The following is a 24211-nucleotide window of genomic DNA, read 5'->3' on the forward strand; positions in this document are numbered from 1 at the left end:
CCACACAGAGTTAGGGGCTGAGCCAGTGTGGCCATGGCCATGGACTGCCTTGACTGATCCAGAAGAATCCACAGAAGGTGGAGGTGGTGGGCGGGGACACAGAGCAGCCCCATTCTCACACTCTCCCTTGCCTGGAGTCAGAGCCTCACTCTCTTCTTTTGGGTTAGAGCCCATCACCTCTTAGTCTCTAAGACCAGGTGGGAGCCAGCCCCCTCCCTATTCATCACTCCTGGTGATCTGGCCTCAATGCCTGGGCCCTCAGAAATCCAAGTAGAGTTGGAATGAGCCTTAGAGATGGTTCAGTTCAGACTTCCCTGCCTGCCTCAGTTCCACAGCACCCCCACAGAACTGGAGTTCAGCCGGCGCTTGTATCCCTCCAGTGCTGCAGGGCTCACTCCTGTAAGTAGCCCTTACTGCTGATGGACGTTCTGTTAGGAAGTTGGCAACAAGCACAGACCCATGTCCCAGCAACACCATGGGGCTGGAGTGCTGGTTGCAGTCAGGACGTCTGTAACCTCCCCAGTTCCGTGGGCGTCTCTGTGGTCCAGGCCGTAGACGTCATTCCAGTATTATAGCTGGAAAACCCCAGGCCCAGAAACATTTCCACCGTGGTGTGGCTGAAAGCACGTGGGCCTGCCCGTCAAGCAGGCAGACAGACCCAGTCCCGAAGGCCTTTGCTGGCATTTGCTTTATGGCATGACCGTGGACCTCTCTGAGTCGGTTCCCTCACCTGCAAATGGACACAGCAACAGCTGGGCGGTCTGGCCAGGTCAGCTCTCATCACATGGTGGCCATCTAGTCTGCTGAGCAGGCAGCCAGGCCCGGAATTGGAGCTCTGCTCGTAGGGCTAGAATCTTGTGTTCTTCTCCCCGTATCCAGCAGCCACCCTGACAGCCGGGACACTGGGCTCCGGCCCCATGGCCTCTCTTTCCTGGCCCTCCTTTTAATCCTGAACCACAAGGGCAGTGAGAGCGAGGGAAGAAGTGATGCCAGCTCCCTGGCGCAAAGATATGTGTGCAGCTCTAGCAGGTGCGGGGGCCTTGCCCAGCTGCTCAGCCGGCCCTGTGGGCTCTCTCTCTACAGGCATGGCGACCATCTGCAACATGGGTGCAGAAATCGGGGCCACCACTTCGGTGTTCCCTTACAACCACAGGATGAAGAAATACCTGAGCAAGACAGGCCGGGCAGGTGAGCCGGTGGGGGTTCTAATGCCCGCGTCTCTGAACTGACTTCAGGGCTCTGAGAAGCCCCTGGAAGTCTGTGAGAGCTTATGTGTGTGACTGCTCCTGAGTGGGCTTTTGTAGCTCTCATCAGCTTCTCAGAGGCTCTGGCCTCTCAGCGTGAAACATCATGGCTCAGGGATTTAGTTCCCCTGAACGAGCATCCTTGGGATTTAGTTTCCCCCGCAAACGGCGTCTGAATTCGGTTCTTCTTGGTCTGGTCCCTGACGCCCTCTATGGGAAGCTCTGTAAATGACATGTATTTGCTTCTGTTTGTAATTCCTACTCTAGCAGGGAAGGAGGAAAATCATTTGGTGCAAGAACCACTTTCTCAGCCTCCCCCAACAACTTCCCTGAGCTTAGCTTCTTTGAAACCCAGAGTTGGAAATGGGGCCTGGGGAGAGCTTGTTGGGTCTTCTGAAGGGAGGCGACTGGTGGAGCCAGAGGCTGGGGGACCTGGGGAGAGCTTGTCACTTTGTTTCCAAGCTCTCTGTACACAGAATCCTACCTGGAAGACTCTTCCTTTAGATATCAAGTAACTTCTCCTCTAAAATTCAGTGCTTCTCCTCTCCCTGACTCTGAACCCCAAGTCAGTGCCCGTCCTCAGTGTCCCCACGTTCCTGTGCCTCTCTCGTGTTATGTTGTAACTTCTGGCTCACTGAGAGCGCCTTCACTAGACTGTGAATTCCTCGAGGGCAGGGACTGTGTCCTCTGCTGTTGTTTTGTTCCTTTGTTTGCCCAGTCAGTGCCCAGGGCCCGGTGTGTGTGGCAGATGCTGGGTAACTGGTTCTGAGGGATGGATGGATGGATGGATGGATGGAGTCTTGTGACCAATTTCTGTCTTACATGCTTCAGTCTCCCTCCCTTGTTGATTTCAGATATTGCCAACCTTGCTGATGAATTCAAGGATCACTTGGTACCTGACTCTGGCTGCCATTATGACCAACTGATTGAAATTAACCTCAGTGAGGTGAGGCAGGGCATTGGTTCTAGGGAGTTTCTGAGGGTGGGGGTTGTTCAGGCGCCATCTGGAGACTTCTGGTGGGCCTCAGGGAGAGCTTGGGCAGGTCCCTGGCTGCACACCCAGCAAGGCTCTTGAGTTTTGGTTCCCCAGCTGGTCATTCAGAAACATTCAGTTTGCCCCTGCCTCAGCTCTCGGAGAAGCCAAGATTTTACCCTTGAGCTTGCTTTGTTGTGAGAATTCAGAGGGCAGGGCCCAAGATTCCAAGCCCGACCCTGGTGCCCTGAGACCTGTAGATCAGGGTAGCATTTGGAAGGCCAGAGGAAGGATGGGCTGGAGGAACCAAAGTAGCAGAACAGAGCAGCCGAGGGTTTGGGCCCTGAAGCCAACCTGCACAAGTTCAAATTCTGACTCTGCCACTTAAGCTTGTGACCTTACTTAAGGTCACTATGGGCCTCACTTCATCATGTGTAAAACCCGAGGCAGTCATGGGAACTGAATGAGCTAATTCATGTAACAACTGTTGCTGATATTTATTGAGGGCTAATTGGGTGCCAGGCACTTCAGTCAGTGCTTCACGTTGGTGATAAGTAGCATCACGTATAAAATGTCTGGCCTCCAGATTCCAGAAGCACCAACTCACTGGAGATAACGGGCTGAGGGAGCCGGCAGCCTTGATTCATCCCATGCCTCTGCTGTCTCCAAGCTCGTGACCTTGGGCAAGGCAGGCAGCTCTGCCATCTGCAGGCGGGAGATAATGACCTTGGGGGTTGGAGGGCTCCAGGAGCGGGTGCATGGACAGTGCCCGCTGTTCGGGCCCTTCCTGGGATGAGGTGTGAGCTGTAGAACGAGAGCTGGCCTCCCAGGCCCACCATGATTGGGCGAGCAGAAGCCAGGCCACCTCGAAGGAGAGAGGTGTCACACACCAAGCTGAGTTCCTCCCCACTCCCGCCCCCACCTCTTTTGCTTCAGCTGAAGCCGCACATCAATGGGCCCTTTACCCCTGACCTGGCTCACCCTGTGGCAGAAGTGGGCAGTGTGGCAGAGAAGGAGGGGTGGCCCTTGGACATCCGAGTTGGTGAGTACCCCCACCCGCAATCCCAGAGCCAGCAGGTCCGCCCAGGGCTGTGGACCATCGCCCGTGCTTACCGTGGGGCCCTCCTGAACGGTTCAGGCACTTTCTGAAATAGTTTTTTTTCCCTCCACAGCTTCTTAAAGAAATTACTTTTTCTTGGTATAAAAGAAATATGTATCAGTGTAGAGACTATTGACAAGAATTTTAAAACACCCTCAATCTCCACCCTCAGCCAGAACCAGCTCTTTGTACATGCCCATACTGATGTGTGTAAATTTTGTTTTACGAACATTTCCTCTTTGAACCACCATGCCTGACTTGACTTTACGTGCTTTACACACACACACTGGCATGTCGGTATCACTGGTGTCATCTTTTCGTGAAGCACGTGAACCCCGGTGGCCTGAGAGTGAATCTGACCCTGCCCCTTCATAGCTGGGTGACCGTGGGCTTGCTGCTTCGCCCCCTGTACCTCGGTTCCCCAGCTGTGAAATGGGGTGATACGGTTAAACTTGCTGGGAGGGGGGACGTGTTGAGGGCTGGCGAGAGCTTCCGACGGCGCCTAGCATGAGGCGCTGCCCAGTGTGTGCAGCCTTACTAGTTGACGTAAATAAAAAGAAGTCTTTTGGTAACTTAATAATTAGAAAATAAATCACTGAACTGGTAAGACAGACTATCTCTCTCTATAGACAGTGTGATGTCATCCAGTCTTTATTGGCTTTTTGAATAACTATGATAGACTTCTTTAAAAGAATTCTTTTCTTCCTGATTATAAAACCAAGTAGAAAGCCAGAGAACACTACAAAGTATAAAAGAAAATGGGCCTCTAGGTCCTTGCCCAGCAGTGGTCCCTGTCCGTAGTGTAGTGGGGGCCGTCCAGTGTGTGTCCACACACAGACTCTGTTCACTCTGAGACAGTGGGTTATACGCTGCCAAGGGTGTTCAGCGTCGTGCTCAGTCGCCACAGTTTCTCTTAAGTGTCTGGGTTGAGAGGATAGACAGCGAGATAGGTTGCTTCCAACTTCTGTCTGTTGGGAGCAGGGTCAGGGAACCCTTGACTGGATCTGGATCGTTTGCAGTCGGGCGGAGCTCTGGTCACTCTCCTCCTGACGGTCTATCCCCCCACCCATGACGCACCAGGTCTGATTGGCAGCTGTACCAACTCCAGCTATGAAGACATGGGCCGCTCCGCAGCCGTGGCCAAGCAGGCGCTGGCCCACGGACTCCAGTGCAAATCCCAGTTCACCATCACCCCAGGCTCGGAGCAGATCCGCGCCACCATCGAGCGGGATGGCTATGTGAGTGCCCGTGCGCTGCGCCCCAGCTCCCCCACCCCTCTGCTGAGGAACGTGGCTGCAGGGCAGATCTGGTGCCCTGGGGTTCCCGCCAGCCTGCCCCTGACCACTCCCCGTCCTCTGTCCCCACTGCAGGCACAGATCCTGAGGGATGTGGGTGGCATCGTCCTGGCCAATGCCTGCGGGCCCTGCATTGGCCAATGGGACAGGTGAGAAGCACAGGGTTTTTTTTTTAATGTATTTTTTAAAATTAATTTTTTTTTAATCAAAGGATAATTGCTTTACAGAATTTTGTTGTTTTCTGCCAAAGAAGCACAGTTTTGTAGGATGGCCCCTTGTGTTCTGGGGTACAGAGCCCCGGATGTTGAGGGGAGATGCCCTTGGGGTGGAGCTTCCAGGGCTGTAGGATATTAGAAGACTTTTCCAGGCAGGACTAGAAAGTTGGGCTGGAGGTAAAGAGGAAGAGTCCCCCGCAGTGCTGAGTGGCTGCCTGCCCAAAGCCTGGGGAGTGGGAAGAAGCCAGGGAGGCCTCATCCTAACGCACATGGTGGGGGGCTTAGATGGACCCTCCTGAAAGGACGCCATAGCCCCGGTCAGGGATCCCTGGCCTTGGTCTGGCCTCTTGTCTTAACGTGTGGCTTCTAACAAACCTCAGTGATGCCTGCGGTTCCCTCCTGCTCCATGGGTGTGAGTCGAGTCCCAGGAGGAGGTGACCATTTCCAGGTCTTTCCATTTCCCCCTCCTCTGCCATGAGCTCGGCAGGTCAGGCCAGCTGAGAAGGCCAGATGTCCCTAACTGTGTCCCCTTTGACCTGGCAGGAAGGACATCAAGAAGGGGGAGAAGAACACCATCGTCACCTCCTACAACAGGAACTTCACAGGCCGCAACGACGCAAATCCTGAGACCCACGCCTTCGTCACGTCCCCAGAGGTGAGGCTCCGCCCTAACCCAGGATGGCCTCTGGGGGCCCTGCCCTGGCCAGTCAGGGGGGTGGGGGCCCCGCAGGGCTGCTGAAGGAAGGTTGGCATCACAGGGCCAGGAGTTGTTAGAGCAGAAACCAAGAGCCACAGGCCTTGCCAACCCCAGGCATCGAGCTCCCTGGGTGTGCCCTGCCTGGCTCCCCTCAGCCCCAGGAGTGTGAGGTTTTGTTAGAGTCACCACCGGAGACAGAAGGCAGTCCTGCCTCCACCCGGCCACATGGGCCAGATCCTCAGTGCCCCGGGGTCCAGTTGGTGACCCGTGAACAACACAGGAGGCACCTGCACTGCCCGAGCCAGGAGGGAGGCCGTGCTGTCACGAGGAACAGTCAGAGAGCTGCATGCTCTGGGCACTCAGTGCTTGTCCACACACAGTCTTCTGTGACTTGTTTTTCCTGCGCTGGGTCTTTGTTGCGGTACGCAGGCTTTGCTCTAGTTGCAGCAAACGGGTCACTCTTGTTGCTTGTTGGGTTTCTCACCGCAGCGACTTTTTCTGCAGAGCATGGGCTCCAGGGTGCAAGGGCTCAGTAACTGTGGTACATGGACTTAGCTGCCCCACGGCACATGGAATCTTCTTGGACCAGGGATCAAACCCATGTCACCTCCTTTGGCAGGGGGATTCTTAACTAGTGAACCACTAGGGAAATCCATGACTTGGTTTTTTAAATGAGCATTCCAGAAATACTTCAGTGAAGAAATGGCCCCCTCCATGTTTTCAATGCCCATGAAGGAATGTCGTCATCATGGGAGCGTTTCTGTGCCAGGGCCTCTCGGGGTCCAGCACTGGCCCTGCCCAAGGAGGCGCTGAAGTCCAGGCCCCGGGGGGCAGTAGAGGTGGGTGCGTGAGTCCTCTGCAGGCCCTGGTCCCAGAGACATTGCCGCAGCTCCTGCCTGCCAGGGGAGAATCTGGAATTTCCCGGTTCCACCTCAGTTCCGCCTTAGACTTCTGCTGAAGTAAAGGGATGGGCAGGGAGTTTGGTGCGAATGACAAACTGGCCACCTCCATTCCAGATTGTCACAGCCCTGGCCATTGCTGGCACCCTCAAGTTCAACCCAGAGACTGACTTCCTGACGGGCAAGGACGGCAAGAAGTTCAAGCTGGAGGCTCCAGACGCAGATGAGCTTCCTCGAGCGGTGAGCAGGCACGGCCTCTGCCTCCCGTCCTGCGGGCCCACCGCGGCTTGGGGCTCAGGGCCACTGAGATGCTTCCGGCCCAGGAGGGGCACTCGCCGGGACGGGGAGCTTGGCGCACCGGGAGCTTGCCTGCCACGGGAGCATGTCCACGTGGGACTGAGGGCTTGACACCCAGCCTGCCCTGTCGCCTGCTACAGGAGTTCGACCCCGGACAGGACACCTACCAGCACCCCCCCAAGGACAGCAGTGGGCAGCAGGTGGACGTGAGTCCCACCAGCCAGCGCCTGCAGCTCCTGGAGCCTTTCGACAAGTGGGACGGCCGAGACCTGGAGGACCTGCAGATCCTCATCAAGGTCAGCGGCTCGGGGACGCGCGAACAGCCCTGCTGCCAGGGCACCCTTCCCTGATGGGCAGGAGGGCCCAGGAAACCACACAAGCCCCCACGGACCCTGGGGAGGACATGGTCAGGAGTCAGGCGGGGGCAGGAAGGGAGGTTTGGCTGTGGGGGAGTGAGGGGATCTGTGTCCCCCATTCTGCTGCCCTGTGCCAGGCCAGCTGCTCACGGGCCTCCGGGTGTAGGCAGTGAATGCAGCGTTAGGAGGGAGGGTGGGCACCGTGACCCTCACAGCAAGCCTCTGTGCACTGGGCTTGACTGGACAGGCTCTGGCCCCGTCGATTCCTAGTCCCGTGGTTGAGCATCGGGTAGGGCCTGTGCCTGGGAGCTGAGCTGACCGGCCAGAGGCCTTGGAGCCATGCCACACAGGCACTGTACTGTTTACTGCGGGGTCTGCAGGCGGTGACATAGCCACCGTTAAGCCCACATGGTAGGCAAAACTGATCAGTCACCAGGCAGAACCCAGATACCTCCTCGGGCTTGTCTGTCCCTGGCATGAATCTGCAGGTGGTTTCCCAACCTGGGCCTCTCCTACCTAGGGGCCTCGGGCTGAAGGGCGAGTGAGCAATCACACGGGTCCTCCGTGCGTGGCTCTGCCCCTTGAGGGGCGGGGGACAGCCTTGCCTGAACCCTCTTGGCCAGAGCGTGGTGACGCCAAGACTGCAACCCGTGTCAGAGCCTGACCTGCTTCTTCTGTCCCCACCGCCTACCTCCAGAGGGCCTGTCCGTCCACCACTCAGAGCCCACACCCCGACCTCTGTTCTCTCTGCTCACCCACCCAAGGTCAAAGGGAAGTGTACCACCGACCACATCTCGGCTGCTGGTCCCTGGCTCAAGTTCCGTGGGCACCTGGACAACATCTCCAACAACCTGCTCATTGGCGCCATCAACGTGGAAAACGGCAAGGCCAACTCCGTGCGCAATGCCGTCACCCAGGAGTTCGGTCCTGTCCCTGACACCGCCCGCTACTACAAGGTGGGGCAGAGCTGGCGCTTGCTGGTGGCCAGGTCGGCACTCCCGCTCGGGGAACGGGGCGTCCACACTTGCAGCTGTGCAGTGGAATGGGGTCCCAGTGTCGAGGCGGCCCCATGTGCCCTGAGCTCTGGGTCACACAAGGGTGGGTCACACCTTCCCAGGCCCTGCGGACAGCCAGGCCCTGTCTCATCCTGTCTTCTGAGGGTCTGGCTGGGGCTGGATTCAGCTCTAACTTCCCTTGTCCTTGGGGTGCAGGTGAGGCGGGGGGCTCTGGCCTCTTGACCTGTGAGCCATAGGAGGCCTGAGGGCTGAGCAGGAGGTGGGCCAGTGCCACCCTCTCCCTCATAAATTCACTCCTTACTCACCCCTGACAGAAACACGGCATCCGGTGGGTGGTGATTGGAGATGAAAACTATGGTGAGGGCTCGAGCCGGGAGCACGCAGCCCTGGAGCCTCGCCACCTTGGGGGCCGGGCCATCATCACCAAGAGCTTTGCCAGGATCCATGGTGAGCAGGAGCCCGGTCCCAGCCCCGCCCGCCTCCCCTCACTGGCAGCCCAGGGTCACCCGGCCCGCAGAGCCTGGTGGGGCTGGAGCCACGTGGCCGGTCTCCAGGGTGTGTCCACAGAGACCCCACAGCTCCCCGGCCTCCAGCCTCTGCCCCTTCTGGTTTGTCGGTTCTGACACCGCAGCTCCCCATCCCCGGCATATACTGGTCTCGCTTCCACACTTGGAGCAGTTGAGATCCAGGCCACGTGGTCGGAGGACCGTCTCTGATTGTCAGAGGCCTCAGGGAAACACAGGCACTCAAGCACACTCGCCTAGGGTCCCACGTCACTGGGAGAGCGACCAAGCTGGCCCTCGCGGTCAGGGACCCAGGTTTGTCCTCACGTGGCAGGACCCGGGGTGACCCTCCCAGAGCCCTAACTGGGCTTGGTTGGTGAGGTTCCTCACAGAGAAGGGAGGGACGGGACCTGCCCACTATGGACTACTGCCCTCTGCCTTCTAGAAACCAACCTGAAGAAGCAGGGCCTGCTGCCCCTCACCTTTGCTGACCCAGCTGACTACAACAAGATTCACCCTGTGGACAAGCTGACCATCAAGGGCCTGAAGGACTTTGCCCCCGGCAAGGTCAGGGGGCAGGGAAGGAGGGTGGGCCAGCCAAGCACATGCGTTTCTCCCAGAGCTGTCCTGAGAGGGGAGGGGAGGGGAGGGTTGCCCTCCTACACCTGGCCCCACCTGTACCTCCTTCCGTGAGCCTTTGTTCTAGCTAGAAGGGCCCCTGAATTCTCCAGGTAACCCCTGAGAGGGAAGGAAATGCCTTCCCAGAGATGAAGATAAAGCCAGCTCAGGCCCCCATTCCATCCAGTCAGTGGCCCAGGCCTGGCACTCCACGGCCACAGCCCACACCCTGCAGGGCCCTGTGGTCCCAGGAGTCAGGGCCTCCGGGTCTTCCCGTGGCCAGCCGCCGAGGCCCAGACTGGGCCTAGGACCTGGTTCACCTTGCTGGCCCCAGGCCCCGGAGCGGTGGCCCACCCTCCTGAGCCTCTAGCGGAACCGAGGGCCGTGTTCCCAAGGGCCCGCCTGCCCACACGCATCCTTCCTCACAGCCGCTGACATGCATCATCAAGCACCCCAACGGGACCCAGGAGACCATCCTCCTGAACCACACCTTCAACGAGACCCAGATCGAGTGGTTCCGCGCCGGCAGCGCGCTCAACAGGATGAAGGAGCTGCAGAAGTGAGGGCCCGCTCAGCCGCCACCGCCCGCCGGCCTGCTCCTCGGACCCGGCTCCGGCGTCACAAGGGCAGTTCCGTGTCACCAGAACCGGACCTGATCTGATCCAGCCGTGGCTCCACTCGGAGATGTGGTGGCTGGGCCTCCTGCCCTCCTCCCCTCAGCCCAGGGAGTGCCCCAGAGCCGGAGGTGGGGAGGCTCTTAACAGCGTGTCAACCCCCCGCCTTCCTGTTTTTAGTCCGATTCAGATCTTGAGCAGCTTCATGCAACTATTTATTTTTGATGATAGACGCCCGTCTAAAGTTTCTCTCTTGCCTGTTCATTTCACTGGTGGCTGAAGGATTTGAAAAAAATCCTTCTGCTCTTACAAGGAAAATAAGAATTCAGGTTCAGTGACTGTTGCTGTGTGAGTGGTGGTGTCTGCTGCTATCAGCTCCAGCAAGGGGCAGGGGGGTCCTTCACAGCCAGGCTCAGTGGACACCCCGGAGAGCCACGCCACTGCGTTTGTTTTTCAGCCCCACTGCCTGCGGGGCAGCCTCCCCTCCCCATCCCCACATTCCAGTTGCTTCCCCGATGGGCCTAGGGGGTTGGGCCTGATATGGAGCCTCTCCTTTCCCCTGGGCTTTGAGTTGCCCTTCAGACACGCAGTGTGTGTCTGTCTGTCGTACAGACTGGCCACCACATCCAAGGTCACAGCTAGTCCCCGTGTGCCCTGCCCCAGCCCCCTGGCACAGGGTGGCAGCAGGCACGGCTCCTCTCCCTGGAGCGCCATCCACTGGCACCACCCACAGCTCCAGACCCCTGTGTCCACGTGAGCCGAAAGGCCGGGGTGGGAGGCAGGCTCCACGGCGACCCCTTCATCAGGACAAGACTTGCCTGACAGAAACATGGTGTCCGGTGGGGGCTATAAAACCATGTCCTGGTCCCAAGAGAGGTTTCTGGCAGAAATGAATGGAGGGGCAGGAGGAATCTGGCAAAGCCGTTCTGTTGAGTAAACGATGAGGCCCACCTCCAGGATCTCAAATCATAAGCAGACAGACCCACAGCGTGCTCACAGTGCGGCCGAGGTCGCGAAGCGACAGCCAGCCCGAGGCTCCCTGCTGCACTGCTGGTGGGAACACAGCGACAGCAGGCGGCCAGCCCTCCCCCCGGGCTCAGGGAAGCCCACCGCCGCCACTTGCCGAGGAGCCACCTGGCTGAGACCAGGCCCCCACCCCCCACACGCCGGTGGGAAGGAAGGTCGTTTCCCTTGAAGGTCAGGCTGATGAGCGCCTGGCAGCTGCCCCGGGCCAGCCTCTTGCTCTCTGGGTTGCTTGTGGGGTCACCAGGCTCAGCTGGCCCAGAGCTTGGCCTGAGGCGGCCAGGACCTCTCACCCCCAAGTCCACCTCTGGGTCATCTCTAGACGTGATCTGGGGTCAGGAAGGGTGTGCTGTCCCGGCCGTGGCAACTTGGTGACTGTAGATCACTGAGACAAGGGCGGCGCTCCCGGGTGACGCTGTCTTCATTTATTAAATGTCTTTGCTGTCACCAACGGGCAGAAGTTCGTGGGGACCGTGGCACTCACGTAGCTCTGGGAGGGGCAGGGGAGGGGACAGCCTGGCAGGGCGCAGGCCACTCCCCGTCTGCACAAGCGGTGGGGGTCTTCAGGGCCAGCTGCGCCTCCTTCCCGAGGGCCGGGCAGGGTCCGTGGTCACAGTGCAGGGCTAGCTGCTCGTCCACCAGGAGAGGAGGCCCAGGCCCGGCTCGCTGATGGATCCCTGCCAGGGTGGGGAGAGGGAACCGGCGTGCTTCATCTACCGTTCAGCCTGGAGCCAACTCGGACAGGAAGCAAAGGAGGCCCTCTCTTCTAGGTGAGGCTCCAGGGAGGGTAGGGCACAGCCAGCCAGGAGGCTCTGGGAACACCCGGGAGCCACACCAGCACCCCAGAGGGGAGGTGGACTCCCCTCTCGCTCCAGCCTTTTTGAGGCCTGTAAGGAAAGTGCTGGTTTACCGAGGACACGGCCCCCAGCCCCTCACCTGTATGCCTGCCCACAAGGGCACCAGCGTGCCAGTCCTAGGCCTGCCCTCCTGAGCCGCTGGTGGTCTAGTCCTGCCAGAAAAGCCTAGTGACCTTGAGCCCCAGCCTCCGAATCACACAGAGGGGACCACCACCCCTCTTCCTGACAAAGACAGCTGCCCTGAAAGTGAACAACCTGGGCCCCACGTTACACTAAAAAACCCTACCCGCAGGCCCTGAAACCCCACTTGGGTCATGTGTCAGACTTCGTGAGGGCAAAAGACAAGGGACCCAAGGTGGATCGGGTGGGTTTCAGCTTCCCCAGGCCCTCAGGCCACTCGGGTCTGCAGTGGGAGCAGCCTTGAGGGTCCTGTCCCTCCCCCCACCTCCCCAACCCCCGGTTTCTTCCTCATACAGCCAGCTCATCAGCAGCCTTGTCCAGCTGGTGCTGTCCTCTCATGGGCAGGGGCCTGACTCGCCCGCCCTCCCCAACAGCATGGCAGCTTTATGACACCGCCGCAAGGACCACTGCTGCCCTGGCACGCAGCAACTGGGCTCCCCAAGAAGGGTCCACCCAAGACGCCACGGCAGGGACTGCACCCCCACCTGCTGGGTCCTCCCGCCCCCGGGTCCCATCAGGACAGCTCACCATGAGCGTGTACGGAGCCTCCTTCTTGGGCAGCTCCTCACTGGAAGAGGCGGCCTCGGCCGAGCTGGGTCCCGTGGGGGATGTGTCCACGAAGCTCTCGTCCACCACCCGGAAGCGGACCTCCTCACCGATGTCCATGTACAGGTCGTGGGCGCCCTCCTCCGTCTCGTACTCCCACACCCACACCTGCTCTGCCTCGTCGCTGGGCGGGGCACACAGTCAAGGCAACAACCAGGCCAGCGGGGAAGCCCTGGGTTTGGGGGCGGGGGGGTCCCTCCCATAGTGCCCACACCCCCAGGAAGAGCCAACTGCAGGCTGACATGTTTTACCTGGGAAGTCCCAGGAAGAGAGGGCTCAGCCCCACATACAAGAGGCGAGGTCGGGCCGGCCTGGAGCCCATGGAGTGACCAGAGTGCCAGGACCCAGGCTGGGAACACGGACATCAGAGCGGAAGGAGTCGAGCAGAGCGCAAGCTGCACCTCCACCCAGGAATGATCACGGCCCCTCAGTGCCCGGGGTTGGATTCCACCTGTGTGCCCTCTCAGAGGCTGACTGCCAAGTTCAAACCTCAGCTCACCGCCCACTGGGAGCCAGGCCCAACCTCTGTGCTTCAGGGCCCCCGTCGGTATACCAGGGGCGCTAGGGAGGCCTGCCCTCCAGGGCTGCGGTGGGGAGGTAATGAAACAGCACGCGTGGAGGGCGCCCTCCACAGGCCCCACGGTCGGCCCGAGTGCCGGCCATACGGTGCGATCCCGCACGCCTCTGCACGTCTCACAGTGCTCTCTGCTGGCAGGCAGCCCAGGAACCTTCCCGGTTTCCAACAGGACGTGGCAGGTTTTCTGACAAGTTCCAGAGTCACACACAGACCCTGCCCCAGGCCCTGTGCATGCGTACACGCACACACATGTAAACACACACACCATGCATGCACACACACCTGCACACACAAAACCGGGGCCCCTCCCTCAGCAGATCCCACACTGAAGGGACATACTGCCCTCCAGTGGCAGCCCCGTAGGTGGGTCCTGCCTCTCCTCACTGCCAGGTCCCCTGCTGGGCACTCTGGGTACAGCTAGGACAAGATGGGGTCTCTCCAGGTGAGCAGTCTAGGGGAGCATCCACAGAAACAGCCACCCCAGTGCAGCAAGGCGAGGGCCGGGACGGGGACAATGGGGCAGCCAGCAGAGACTCCTCAACCAGCCCAGGACCTGCAGCGCCAGGCCCTCAGATGCGCACTGAGGAGGGGCGGCGGGCCGGCCAGGGGCCTCAGAGGGAGGCGCCTGAGATGCTTCCTGAGGGGACAACCTGAGCGAGGCGAGCTGGAACCAGGCCTGGCAGCCCCGACGCAGGCGCAGGCCCCGCGGCCTGTGTGGGATGCACTGGCAGGTCCATGCTTTGGGAGCAAACCAGAGAAGGGGTGGACAGAGGCTGGCATCAGGTTACAGGCCCCAGGGCCACCCCGAGGAGTGGGGACCCTCCTGTGGAGGGGCGCGAGCTCTCACCCTGGGAGGATACAACTTGGCCGGCTGCTGCAGCGACTCCGGAGGGATGAGAATGTCATCGAAGAACCCTAGGGAGACTGGAAGACAGGCAGGTGACAACGTGAGTAGACAGGCCAGCCCTGAGTCTGTGCTGCCCAGGGCCCCCTCCTCCACCTCGGAGCCCCACACCTCTGCCCGGCCTGAGCAGCCACCCAAACCCAAGGTGGACCCCGCACTACCAGGGCCAGCAGCCCGGGTCACGTCCGCCAGCTTCGGTGCCTCCCTCAGGGTGTCTCAGCCTCCTGGCCAAGGCCCCGAGCTGGCCAGGGTCCTCAATGTTACAGGACGGACAGCCGAGCACCCCCTCAGGAAGGTTCTGCTCATCTAGGTGGCGGCTCCCCTGACCACCTGGAGAGGCCACTGGCTCGGCGCCTGCCCCCGGCATGCTCCCAGGTCTCGCGTGAGGACACAGGGCCAACGTTACCATGCACTCCCTCCGGGCTGCAGCCTTTGATTTTTCCGATCAGAATCTCGTCTAGGAACGGATGGAACACCACATAGCGAAAGTGAACTGGAAACAGAGATGGCGTGGCGGTGATGAGCAGGCCGTGAGCAAGGGCCACTCCGGCTGGGGGTGGCCTGTGCTTGCCAGTGTCCACCCTCACTCACTGGCACGCTGACCCCCATGGTGACACCAAGAGCCCATCCAGCAGTCCATGCCAGGCCTCCCCGTGGGCCTAGACCCGTTAGCTGAGCCGGAGGGACCCTAACCCCACCTCCTGCAAGGCCTCTGCTTGGCCCCCACGAGAAGCCAGCAGTACTGGCCCTGAAACACAGGCCCGCTCCCAATCCGTCAGTCACACCTGAGCCCACATCTTGGCCATCAGTGACGCCAAAATCAACCTCAGCCTTCCTCTGGGCTCTCTCCTTGAAACTCTAACGAGGGCAGAAGCAACTGGCAGAGAGAACCAGGTTTGGAAACAAGTTCCCCATCTCCCGCTGACCGGCAAAGTTTGCCCCAGGCGCAGCTCTGACCTGGAACAGGATGCTAAAAATGCCCTGAAATTTTGGGGGGGCGGGGAGGTTGGGTGGAGCCAATAAACCAGCAACAATGCCTCTGTGGGTTCTCCGGTTCTGCCCTAGGTGGTCCCTATTCACGTGAGCCCAAGCAAAGTATCAGGTAGGGTCTGTGCCCACATCACAGACGCTGACTCCACGGCCTGGCAGAAGCCATCCCTTGATCACTGCTGCCCCTTGCAGAGTGCCTCAAAGCGGGTGCCCACTGAGCCCTAAAGGCATATGGTGTCTAAGGCCTGACTCCGCCAGGGCCAGATAATAACCATGAGGCTGCCCCTGCCTAGCCGCCCAGGGCCCATCTGAATCCGCCCGTGTCAGTGTCATGGTTCCCCACTGGAAGCAAGCGGCTCCGGGAGGTCAAGTAACCTGCCCACAGCCACATAGCTGTTCTGCCAGCGGGAGACTCCAAGCCTTTCTGAACCACCACCCAGATCCATGGAGTTGAATCTGCCTCCCCCGTTCAAACCCCAAACACAGGCTTCTGCTTTTGGCGCCCTCAGCTGCCTGGTCTGCTGGCTCACCCCAAGGACAGTGGGGTCCACCTGCTCCCCACCGCAGCTCCCTGCAGGCTGCTTCCCCACGACTCCACCATGCAGGAAAGTGTGGGGGGAGGACAGGGGGCAGCTGGTGTGGCTCCCTCCCGGTGAGGGGACAAGCACAGCTGTCCGAGCCTTTGTCGAGACGGGAGAGCCGCACGCTGACCTCGGAGAGAGCAGCTGAGGGCCGATGTCCCTAATGCACAGAATGGAAAAATCCCTCTGCCCGTGTGACCCAGTTCCATCAGCTCAGTTTAATAAGTCCCCACGGAGCCTCTGCCAGGGCTGTGCCAGGCCGGGCTTGGGCACAGGGCTCGCTGGGGCAGGACAACACGTGATCCTGCGCCCAGGGAGCTCAAGTCTGGAACGACCACAACGAAAGCACATGGTGAGCAACCCAGGTGTCCGTGGACAGATGGATGGATAAACACACTGTGACACAGCCATGCAATGGAAGACTGTTCAGTCTCAGGAAGGAATAAAGGGCTAACACAGGGAGCCACACGGATGAACCTTGAGGATATCATGCTGCAGGAAATAAGCCAACCACAAAGGCCAGCACTGTAGGATCTTATTCACAGGAAATGTCCAGAAGAGGCAAATTCAGAGAGAGAAAGTTGATGCATGGTTGTCAGGGGCTGGTGGAGGGCAGGGAGTGATGGCTAATGGGCGTGGTATTTCTTTTGTGGGTGACGAAATTATTCTAGAATTAAGACAATGGTGACAGTCACACAGCTCCGTGAATATACAATGCTGAAAGCTCCTGAATTGTATGCCTTAAAAGGGTGAATTTCACGGTATGTGAATTATACCTCACTTAAAAACCAAAAGGAGGCCACAGCCCAGGTGGAGGGCCAGGTGGGTAGTGCTGTGTTGGGGGCCACCTCCCAAGAGCCCCCCCTGAAGTTCTAGGGATGTTCAGCCTGAGGTAGGAAACCCAAAAAGTCAAAAAGGATGGGTCTGAAGAGCCAGTAAGAAGAGGAAGACCTGTTCTTAGTTGTAGGCCGAGGATAAGCAGGGCTGCCTTAGGACGCAGTGAGTGTCTACAAAGGACAAATACCTTGACTGCACTCAAGGTGCCTGGAGGAGCCAAATTCACAGAGACAGAAAGTAGAGCGGTGGTTGCGGGGTAGGGATAGGGGGTGGGTAGGGAGAGGGGAGCGGGGAATTGGTGTTTAGTGCAGACAGAGATCCAGTGTTGGAAGACAATAAAGTGCTAGAGATGGATGGTGGTGACAGTCAAACAACGTACACATACCGACTGTCACAGAACTATACGCTGAACATGGAAAATGTTACGTTCTATCACAGCTTAAAGAAAAAGTAAAAGGGAAAAGAACAAAGCAAATGGCAGGCACAAGACAGGCTGCTCCGGGGCCATGAGTGGGGCCCCAGCTCAGCCAGAGGCGGGGGCAGTGGGCAGGTCAGGAGGGACTTCCTGGGGGGCGGGTCTACCCAGCTTGGAGGGCATGGGGCACACAGGGCTGGTGCCAGGTAAAAGTACCCTAGGTGACACGGGATGAGGCTGGCCAGTCGGGCGGGGCCAGTGTCACAAATCAAAAGGCTGACATCCCGCGAGCACTTACTATGTGCCGGGTGCCAGGCCAAAGGCTTCCTGTGGTTTTTCTCCTTGACTCCTTGTAATTATGTGAGGCAGGTACTATGAGTATCATACTGTTTTCCCAGAACTGAGTCTCAGAGAGATAGGTAAAGTAACCTGGCCGAGGCAGAAGTAAAACTAGAAGAAGTAGAAGGCAACTGGCGAATGAATAACCCTCTAAGTAAAGGCGGAGGCCCAGTGCTGAGCACCCCTCAACACACGCTCGGCCACAGCCCTGGGGAGGCAGTGGGGGAAGAGGGCCTGGGCCCAGGGTCAGCCCCGAAGCCTGGCCACTACCCCACCACAGATCAACAACTCGCCCTGCACGATGCTCCATGGGCCCCGAGGAGCTTGACTGCCACGTGTTACCCCAGTTTACAGATGAGCAAAGTGAGGCTGAGCCAGGTAGTCACCTGCCCGGGGTCCCCCTGCAGGGGGATCAGAGCCAGAATTCAACCCCGGGTCCACGTGGACTCCACCCCTGCACCTTGTTCCCGGGCACACCGGGGACCCAGGCACAGGGGGTCAGTCAGAAAACCAGCAATGACGCCCCACAGCAGAAACAACCCAACAAACGGGCAGAATCTCTGCCTATTAGCTTTTCTCTCCAGTCTCTCTTGACGTTCTGGCCCCCATACCACTTGTCTTCTGGACAGCAAGGCCCCTGTTCCCCAGCAGAGACTGGCTCAGCTAGACGGCGTCCTTCTCTGTAAACAGGGCCCGCGCGTCCTCGTCTCCACATCACCATCTGACCTTTCTGCTCATGAGACCGTCCCAGTCCACACACAACTCAGAGCTTCACGGCATCCTCGTGAATGAATTGTCTCCGGATTCCTGGACACACATACCAGGCAGCCTCGCAGCACGTTCTGGAATGCTTGGACATCCCTGTGCCGAGGCTGACGCCCCCAGTGGGGGTCAGGGATGAGTGGGAATCACTGCGGGGCCCTCCCCAGAGATTCTGACTCAGAGGGTCTGGGGCAGACGGGCGAGCGCCCAGCTGATGGCGAGTGGCACGTCTACACCCTCACTGGCCCTAAACCATCTCAATGGCCTCCTGGCCCTCTGCTCCTGACTTGGTTTGTCCCGGCAGGAGAGGGACCAACGCCCCACTTCCTCCCCGAGCCCTCCTCCCATGGGCTGCACATCCCTTTGCAAAGTGACTGCAGCTCTTCCCATCGGGGGAGTCCTTCTCCAGCCCTCGACTCTGGCCTTGGCCATGTGACCTGCTCTGGCCAATGGGATCCGAGCAGAGGCTCAGCCCGGAGGTGCTTTGGTACCCAGTCTGTCTGCCTCCTGAAAGAAGAGACCACGTGGAGCAGAGATGAGCAGCCCAGCCGAGGCCCCCCAACCCAACCAGTGTGCTAACCACCAGACACATGAGACCACCCTACACCATCCAGCCCTGGTCAAGTCAGCCCAGAAGACTACCACCGAGCTGACCGACAGAATCAGAGGAACAATTCAAATCAATGAGCTATCAGGACTCGCTATAAGCCAAGGTCCTGTCCTGAGAGCTTTGCGTGTATTAACTCAGTAACCCTCGACAGTCCTGTAACTTAGTCTACTGTTAACTGCCTTTTACTGAAGAGGAAACAGAGGCTGCATATTCCACTTACGACACAGAGCAAACAAGCAGCAGAGCTGGTATTTGAACTCAGAGGCCACGAGTTTAACCATCATGCCCTGGTGTCCCTCGAGGTCTCCCACCCGCAAGCAGCCTCCTGTGCCCTTCCTCACTCTCCCCACTTTGATTCAGCAATGCCGACTCCACTAACTGTCCACTCCCCCTACCTGAGCGCACCGACAGCCAGGCAGAGCGGGGCTCAAGCAACACACAGGACCACAGGGGACACGTCACAGACAGAGCCACAGCCTCAGAGCTGGACAGGCCTCGAGAATCACCTCATCCACCTCCCCTTTTATTGGTCATGTTGCACTGCACGTGGGATCTCAGTTCCCGACCAGGGACTGAACCTGTGCCCTCTGCAGCGGAAGCACCAAGTCTCAAGCCCTGGACCACCAGGGAAGTCCCCGCCTCTTTTTTTATAGACGGGAAACCGAGGCCCAGAAATGGGAAGATTCTGCCCATACCACCCAGAAAATTTCTGGCAGAGTGGTCAGGACTAGATCCCAGATCTCCCAACCCCAGACCAGGATCCCCCAACGAAAACTGAGCCCCAAGAAACCCGAAAAGCCCAGGAGGAGAGGGCACCCACCTTTCGTGTGTGACGCACCATCCCCTGGGAACACGTACGCGTCCTCCAGCTTGGTGATGTCAAACAGACAGATGCAGAGTCCCACGTTGTACACGACCTGTGTGCGTCCATGTACATGCCCAGTGACTCCGAGGCCCAGCTGCCCGGGCAGTCTCTCCCGAGATCCGCACCTCCCCCCTCCACGGGGCAGGTATCCCCATTTTAAATGCACTGAGGCAACGCCTGAGGTAAGGAACTCCAGTAGGAGATGAGCTCTAAAAAGAACAAAGCCTTTGGTGACAAGACAGATTCAAGTCACAACAGCAGCCCCACCACTCCCTGTGTGGCCTGCAAGGTCACTTCTCTGAGCCTCGGTTTCCCCATCTGCAAAAATGGACATACCAGGCTGTGGGGCTGTTAAATCCAAAGAGAACAGATGTGAAGCGCCTAGCTCAGTAGCCAGCTCACCTGCTAGAAGGAACCCTCTCCAATAAAGGATCATTACTATTAGTAGCAAGGACCGGGGTGGGGAACACAAGTTAAAACTGCACTTTTCCAAGGTCCCAAGTCTATCCTGGAGCTCACAGTTCAGAGTGTCAGAACCACAGCTAGTCGCTGTTCTGCTCACAAAGTCTCAGACACACAGACGTGGCCACAGGGACTGAGGCTGGCAGAGTGACACGCAGGAGGCCCTGAGACTGGGCAAGACAGGCCAAGGACGTCCACACCCCATTTCCACCTCACGATGCTCCAAAGGACTAGCCGCTCGGTGTCTGCTTATCTGACACCAGCATCATCACATCCCAAACAGAGACCTTGCAGGACTGTTTACAGATTAGCAAGGAGCTCAGAGAAGTGAGTCCTGGCCAGACCTCAACGCAGTGAGGCTCAGAGTCTGGATGGTTTGGGAAGCACAAAGAGACAGGCGCCCTTGACTGCACCTTGGACCTCTTTCTCGAGGCCTCCTCTCAAATGACTCAGTAATTCAAATGCAGAAATACTCGTCTGGGAATTCCCTGGCAGTCCAGTGGTGAGGACGCTGCACTTTCACTGCTGAGGGCCTGGGTTCAACCCCTAGTTGGGGGACTAAGATCCCACAAGACTCAAGGAGCAACCAAAAAAAAAAAGGAAATACTTGTCTGAACATGTCAGAGAAGGCCCTGGGCCACAAAAGGACTACATTCCCTTCTTGGACTTCTCATATCTTCTCTCTTTGTCCCCTCAGAGGCCCCCTCTCCTTGTACCTTACAAAGTAACCAGACACCATCCACTAAGGACTCTGTGAGTTCTCGCCAACAACGCCCCAGGTCTGTACAACCCAACTTCTGTGACTTCAGCCTCTGTGGCAGGGACCTGCCTCCAGTCTCTAGCCAGCCGGTCTTCTTCCTGCTGGCTCTTTTTCAGCCTACTACAGATGAAGGCCATCACTCCAGCGAGGTCCTGCGGGCCCTGTATGGGCTGGCTCCCACCACTCTCCAGCCTGCCCTCCCCTTTCTCCCTCTGCCCTGGCCACACCAACCTCCTCCAAGCTATGACAGGTTTGATATTCCTTCCTGCCACAGGGCCTTTGCACATGCTCTTTCTGCTTCCTGCATAGCTCTACTCTGCCCGGAATCCCCTACATGAGTTCTTCCTCATCACCAGATCTCAGCTCAAGTATCACCTCCTAGCAAAGCCTCTTGTCTCCCTCATTGTAGGCAAAGTTCCCTCATTCCACAGGCTTGTGAGAACACCTGTTGTCATAATGTAAGTAGGTGAAGTAGCTCAGTCGTGTCCGACTCTTTGCAACTCCACGGACTGTAGCCTACCAGGCTCCTCCCTCCATGGGATTCTCCAGGCAAGAATACTGGAGTGAGTTACCATTTCCTTCTCCAGGGGATCTTCCCGACCCAGGGATCCAACCCGGGTCTCCCGCATTGCGGGTAGACGCTTTAACCTCTGAGCCACCAGGGAAGCCCATAATAGTTATCTCAGTTGGTCAACACACACTCAACTGTGAGAGTCTCTTATTCATATCTGCTGTCCCCACCACACTACAGAGTAGAAGCGTGTCTGTTTTATTCATTCAACAAACAATTATGGAACATCTGCTCTGTGCCCAGACTCTATGGGGGTTACCTGCAGAGAAGAAAAAGGTCACTGCCCTCATGTAGAGGAAAAGAAAAACAGTAACCAAGTAAACAAGCAAGAAAAGAGTGTGGCGACTGCTAAAACGGAAGGAGTGGTGTGGCACAGAATAACTGCTTCAGAAAAGACAGAGGGACGGCCTCTGACTGGCACTAAGGCGTGCTGGCCTGGCAAGTAAACGGTGCACAAACATTTCTTTTGAAGGAATGAATGGCTAAACCTCCTGACAGCTGAACTACCACCCATCTTCACAGCAACAATGCATGGTTGGACAACAATGATTATTTCCATTTTGCAAATGGAAACCGAGGCCCAGAGAGGGTAAATGACTTGATTTAGATTGCAAATTATCAATAATTTGGAAGTGGGGACGCTGCTGCTGCTAAGTCGCTTCAGTCGTGTCCGACTCTGTGCGACCCCAGAGACGGCAGCCCACCAGGCTCCGCCGTCCCTGGAAATATTCCCCAATTACAAGAGCCTTTTTCAAACCCAATTTTTGATTCTCTCCAACATCCTGGTGGGGTAAAGGATGAGTTCATCCCACGCACAGGTGAAGAAACCGAGTTCTGAGACGTTAAGCTCCTTGCCCAAACGCCAAGACTTGGCACGGCCAGGCCGGCGGCGGGCGGGTACGCAGTGCTGGCCCTTCCCGTGCTCAAGGCCTGCCTGCCACCCCGCGGGGCCCAGTACCTTGTTGGCCAACTTTTTGTTCAACTCTTCGGCGATGGAATCGTTGAGCTTCCTCTCAAACTGCCACGGGGGGATCCGCACGGTGTCCACCATCTCCACGAGGACAAACATCCCAGCCTGGGCAGGGGGCTCTGGGAGCCGGAGGATCAGTCACGCACCGGGGCCTGCGGCGGTGGGGATCCCCGAGCCGGCTCTGTGGCGTCCCAATAGGCGATAACCGTCCCCAGGCCGGTAAGGCGGGCTGCGCCGTAGGGCCCGGGGTGTCCCGTGCGGGGCGCGCTCCGACAGAGAAAGAAAACAGGCTCAGCGGCGGCGGGGAGGTCTCCTGGCTGAGCCGGAGCGGCGTGCGGCCCGCCACATGCAGCCCCTCACCACGCGCCGCCACCACACACCGCGCACCCAGACGCAGCCCGCTTCAGCGAGACCTGGGGCGAGATTCCGAATCCAGTGGCTTCCGGAGGGCTGACCAATAAGAAGCTTCGGCCCGCCCCCGGCGTGGGGCGGGGCTGCCTACCGGCTCGTGCGAGGGGCGGGGCGAGGCGGGGGCGGAGCCTCCCCTTCGGTGTGCGCGGAGCTGTCAAAACCCTCAGACAACGCTTTCAGGTTGCTAGGCGACCTCGGTGCCACCCAGTCAGCTCTCGCCTAGCCTGTACGTCCTCTCCTTGCTGGTCTCAGACAGTCCTCAGCACTACTGCCCGAGTGATCCTTTCCAAATGCAAACACAATTAGACCCTACCGGATTCTGGAAACGGGGAGAATTAACCGGAACCGAGCAGCGGGACCTTTTTCGGACAATAGAAATGTTCTGTGTCTCCTTTTAGCAGGTGGTTACACGGATGTATGTAATTGTAAAAACTCATCCAATTCAACATTTAAGATCTTTGCATTTAACTGTAAGCAGATTAAATCTCAATTGAGAAGCAATAATAAATTGGGACCAAAAAAAGAGAAAGAAAACAACCCCTCAGTGGCTTCTCGTGCGTGCTAAGTCATTTCAATCGTGTCCGACTCTTTGCGACCCTATAGACTGTAGCCCGCCAGGGTCCTCTGTCCATGGGATTCTCTAGGCAAGAATACTGGAGTGGGTTGCTGTGTCCTCCTCCAGGGGATCTTCTTGACCCAGAGATCGAACCCCTATCTTTTATGTTTCCTGCATCCGCAGGCGGTTTACTTACCACTAGCGCCACCTGGGAAGGCCCAGAGGCTTCCCATTCAGTTCAGTTCAGTTCAGTTCAGTCACTCAGTCGTGTCCGACTCTTTGCGACCCCAGGGACTGCAGCATGCCAGGATTCCCTGTCCATCACCAACTCCCGGAGCTTACTCAAACTCATGTCCATTGAGTCGGTGATGCCATCCAACCATCCCATCCTCTGTCATCCCCTTTTCCTCCTGCCTTCAGTCTTTCCCAGCATCAGGATCTTTTCCAATGAGTCAGTTCTTTGCATCAGGTGGCCAAAGTATTAGAGTTTCAGCTTCAGCATCAGTCCTTCCAATGGCTATTCAGGACCGATTTCCTTCAAGATGACTGTTTGGATCTCCTTGCAGTCCAAGGGACTCTCAAGAGTCTTCTCCATGGGATTTCCTTGGTGGTTCAGTGGTGAAGACTCCGAACTCATAATGCAGGGGGCCCAGGTTCGATCCCTGGTCAGGGAACTAGATCCCATATGCAGCAACTAAGACAAAGTGCAGCCAAATCAATTAAAAAATAAATTTAAAAAAGAGTTTTCTCCAACACCACAGTGCAAAAGCATCAATTCTTCTGCTCTCAGCTTTCTTCATAGTCCAACTCTCACATCCATACATGACTACTGGAAAAACCATAGCTTTGACTAGATGGACCTAGGTTGGCAAAGTAATGTCTCTGCTCTTTAATATGCTGACTAGGTTTACCAGAGCTTTTCTTTCAAGGAGGAACCGTCTTTTAATTTCAAGGCTGCAGTCACCATCTGCAGTGATTTTGGAGTCCCCCCAAAATAAACTCTGTCACTGTTTCCATTGTTTCCCCATCTATTTGCCATGAAGTGATGGGACTGGATGCCATGATCTTAGTTTTCTGAATGATGAAGATCATGGCTTCCCATTGAACTA

General features: G+C 57.8%; 2 protein-coding genes and 1 non-coding gene across 7 annotated transcripts in view; 2 read left to right on the plus strand and 1 right to left on the minus strand.

Annotated features, from left to right (window-relative positions):
• Positions 1-10165, plus strand: part of ACO2 (aconitase 2) — a 49152-nt gene extending 38987 nt beyond the window's left edge. The window contains exons 7-18 of the mRNA XM_019961886.2: positions 1084-1188; positions 2099-2190; positions 3154-3259; positions 4397-4554; positions 4687-4760; positions 5370-5481; positions 6540-6662; positions 6860-7015; positions 7840-8031; positions 8406-8538; positions 9040-9161; positions 9641-10165. Coding sequence (XP_019817445.2) covers positions 1084-1188; positions 2099-2190; positions 3154-3259; positions 4397-4554; positions 4687-4760; positions 5370-5481; positions 6540-6662; positions 6860-7015; positions 7840-8031; positions 8406-8538; positions 9040-9161; positions 9641-9775 — 1508 coding nt within the window. The 3' untranslated portion in view covers positions 9776-10165. The remainder of the gene's footprint in view (positions 1-1083; positions 1189-2098; positions 2191-3153; positions 3260-4396; positions 4555-4686; positions 4761-5369; positions 5482-6539; positions 6663-6859; positions 7016-7839; positions 8032-8405; positions 8539-9039; positions 9162-9640) is intronic.
• On the minus strand, positions 10029-22949 carry POLR3H (RNA polymerase III subunit H). Of its 5 annotated transcripts, none has more exons than XM_019961880.2 (6): positions 22124-22578; positions 19328-19424; positions 14380-14466; positions 13930-13993; positions 12415-12616; positions 10029-11526 (listed from the first exon to the last, which is right to left on the minus strand). In XM_019961880.2, the coding sequence occupies exons 1-6, from the start codon at positions 22232-22234 to the stop codon at positions 11473-11475; spliced, it is 615 nt and encodes a 204-aa protein (XP_019817439.2). In that variant the 5' UTR covers positions 22235-22578; the 3' UTR covers positions 10029-11472. The 5 variants fall into 5 exon arrangements, 4 of the variants coding, with proteins under 4 accessions (XP_019817439.2, XP_019817443.2, XP_019817437.2 ...); XM_019961878.2 differs by lacking the exon at positions 10029-11526 and adding an exon at positions 11533-11736 and having other exon boundaries at positions 22124-22916; XR_011566880.1 differs by lacking the exon at positions 10029-11526 and adding an exon at positions 12744-13807 and having other exon boundaries at positions 13917-13993; positions 22124-22949.
• Positions 22950-23703: 754 nt separating this feature from the next.
• Positions 23704-23776, plus strand: TRNAM-CAU (transfer RNA methionine (anticodon CAU)). Its single transcript has one exon. It is a non-coding gene; the product is annotated as a tRNA-Met (tRNA).
• Positions 23777-24211: the final 435 nt, after the last annotated feature.

This window comes from Bos indicus, chromosome 5 (genome assembly GCF_029378745.1).
Source record: "Bos indicus isolate NIAB-ARS_2022 breed Sahiwal x Tharparkar chromosome 5, NIAB-ARS_B.indTharparkar_mat_pri_1.0, whole genome shotgun sequence".
NCBI lineage: Eukaryota > Metazoa > Chordata > Mammalia > Artiodactyla > Bovidae > Bos > Bos indicus.

What these genes read in the sequence shown, in the direction of transcription:
- POLR3H (XM_019961878.2), bottom strand. Translation starts at nt 22,234, where the DNA reads ATGTTTGTCCTCGTGGAGATGGTGGACACCGTGCGGATCCCCCCGTGG. An exon ending in TGGTGCGTCACACACGAAAG is followed by an intron (nt 14,467 to 19,327) that starts GTGGGTGCCCTC and finishes CTCTGTTTCCAG; the next exon opens with TTCACTTTCGCTATGTGGTG. An exon ending in CAGCCCGGAGGGAGTGCATG is followed by an intron (nt 13,994 to 14,379) that starts GTAACGTTGGCC and finishes CCTGTCTTCCAG; the next exon opens with TCTCCCTAGGGTTCTTCGAT.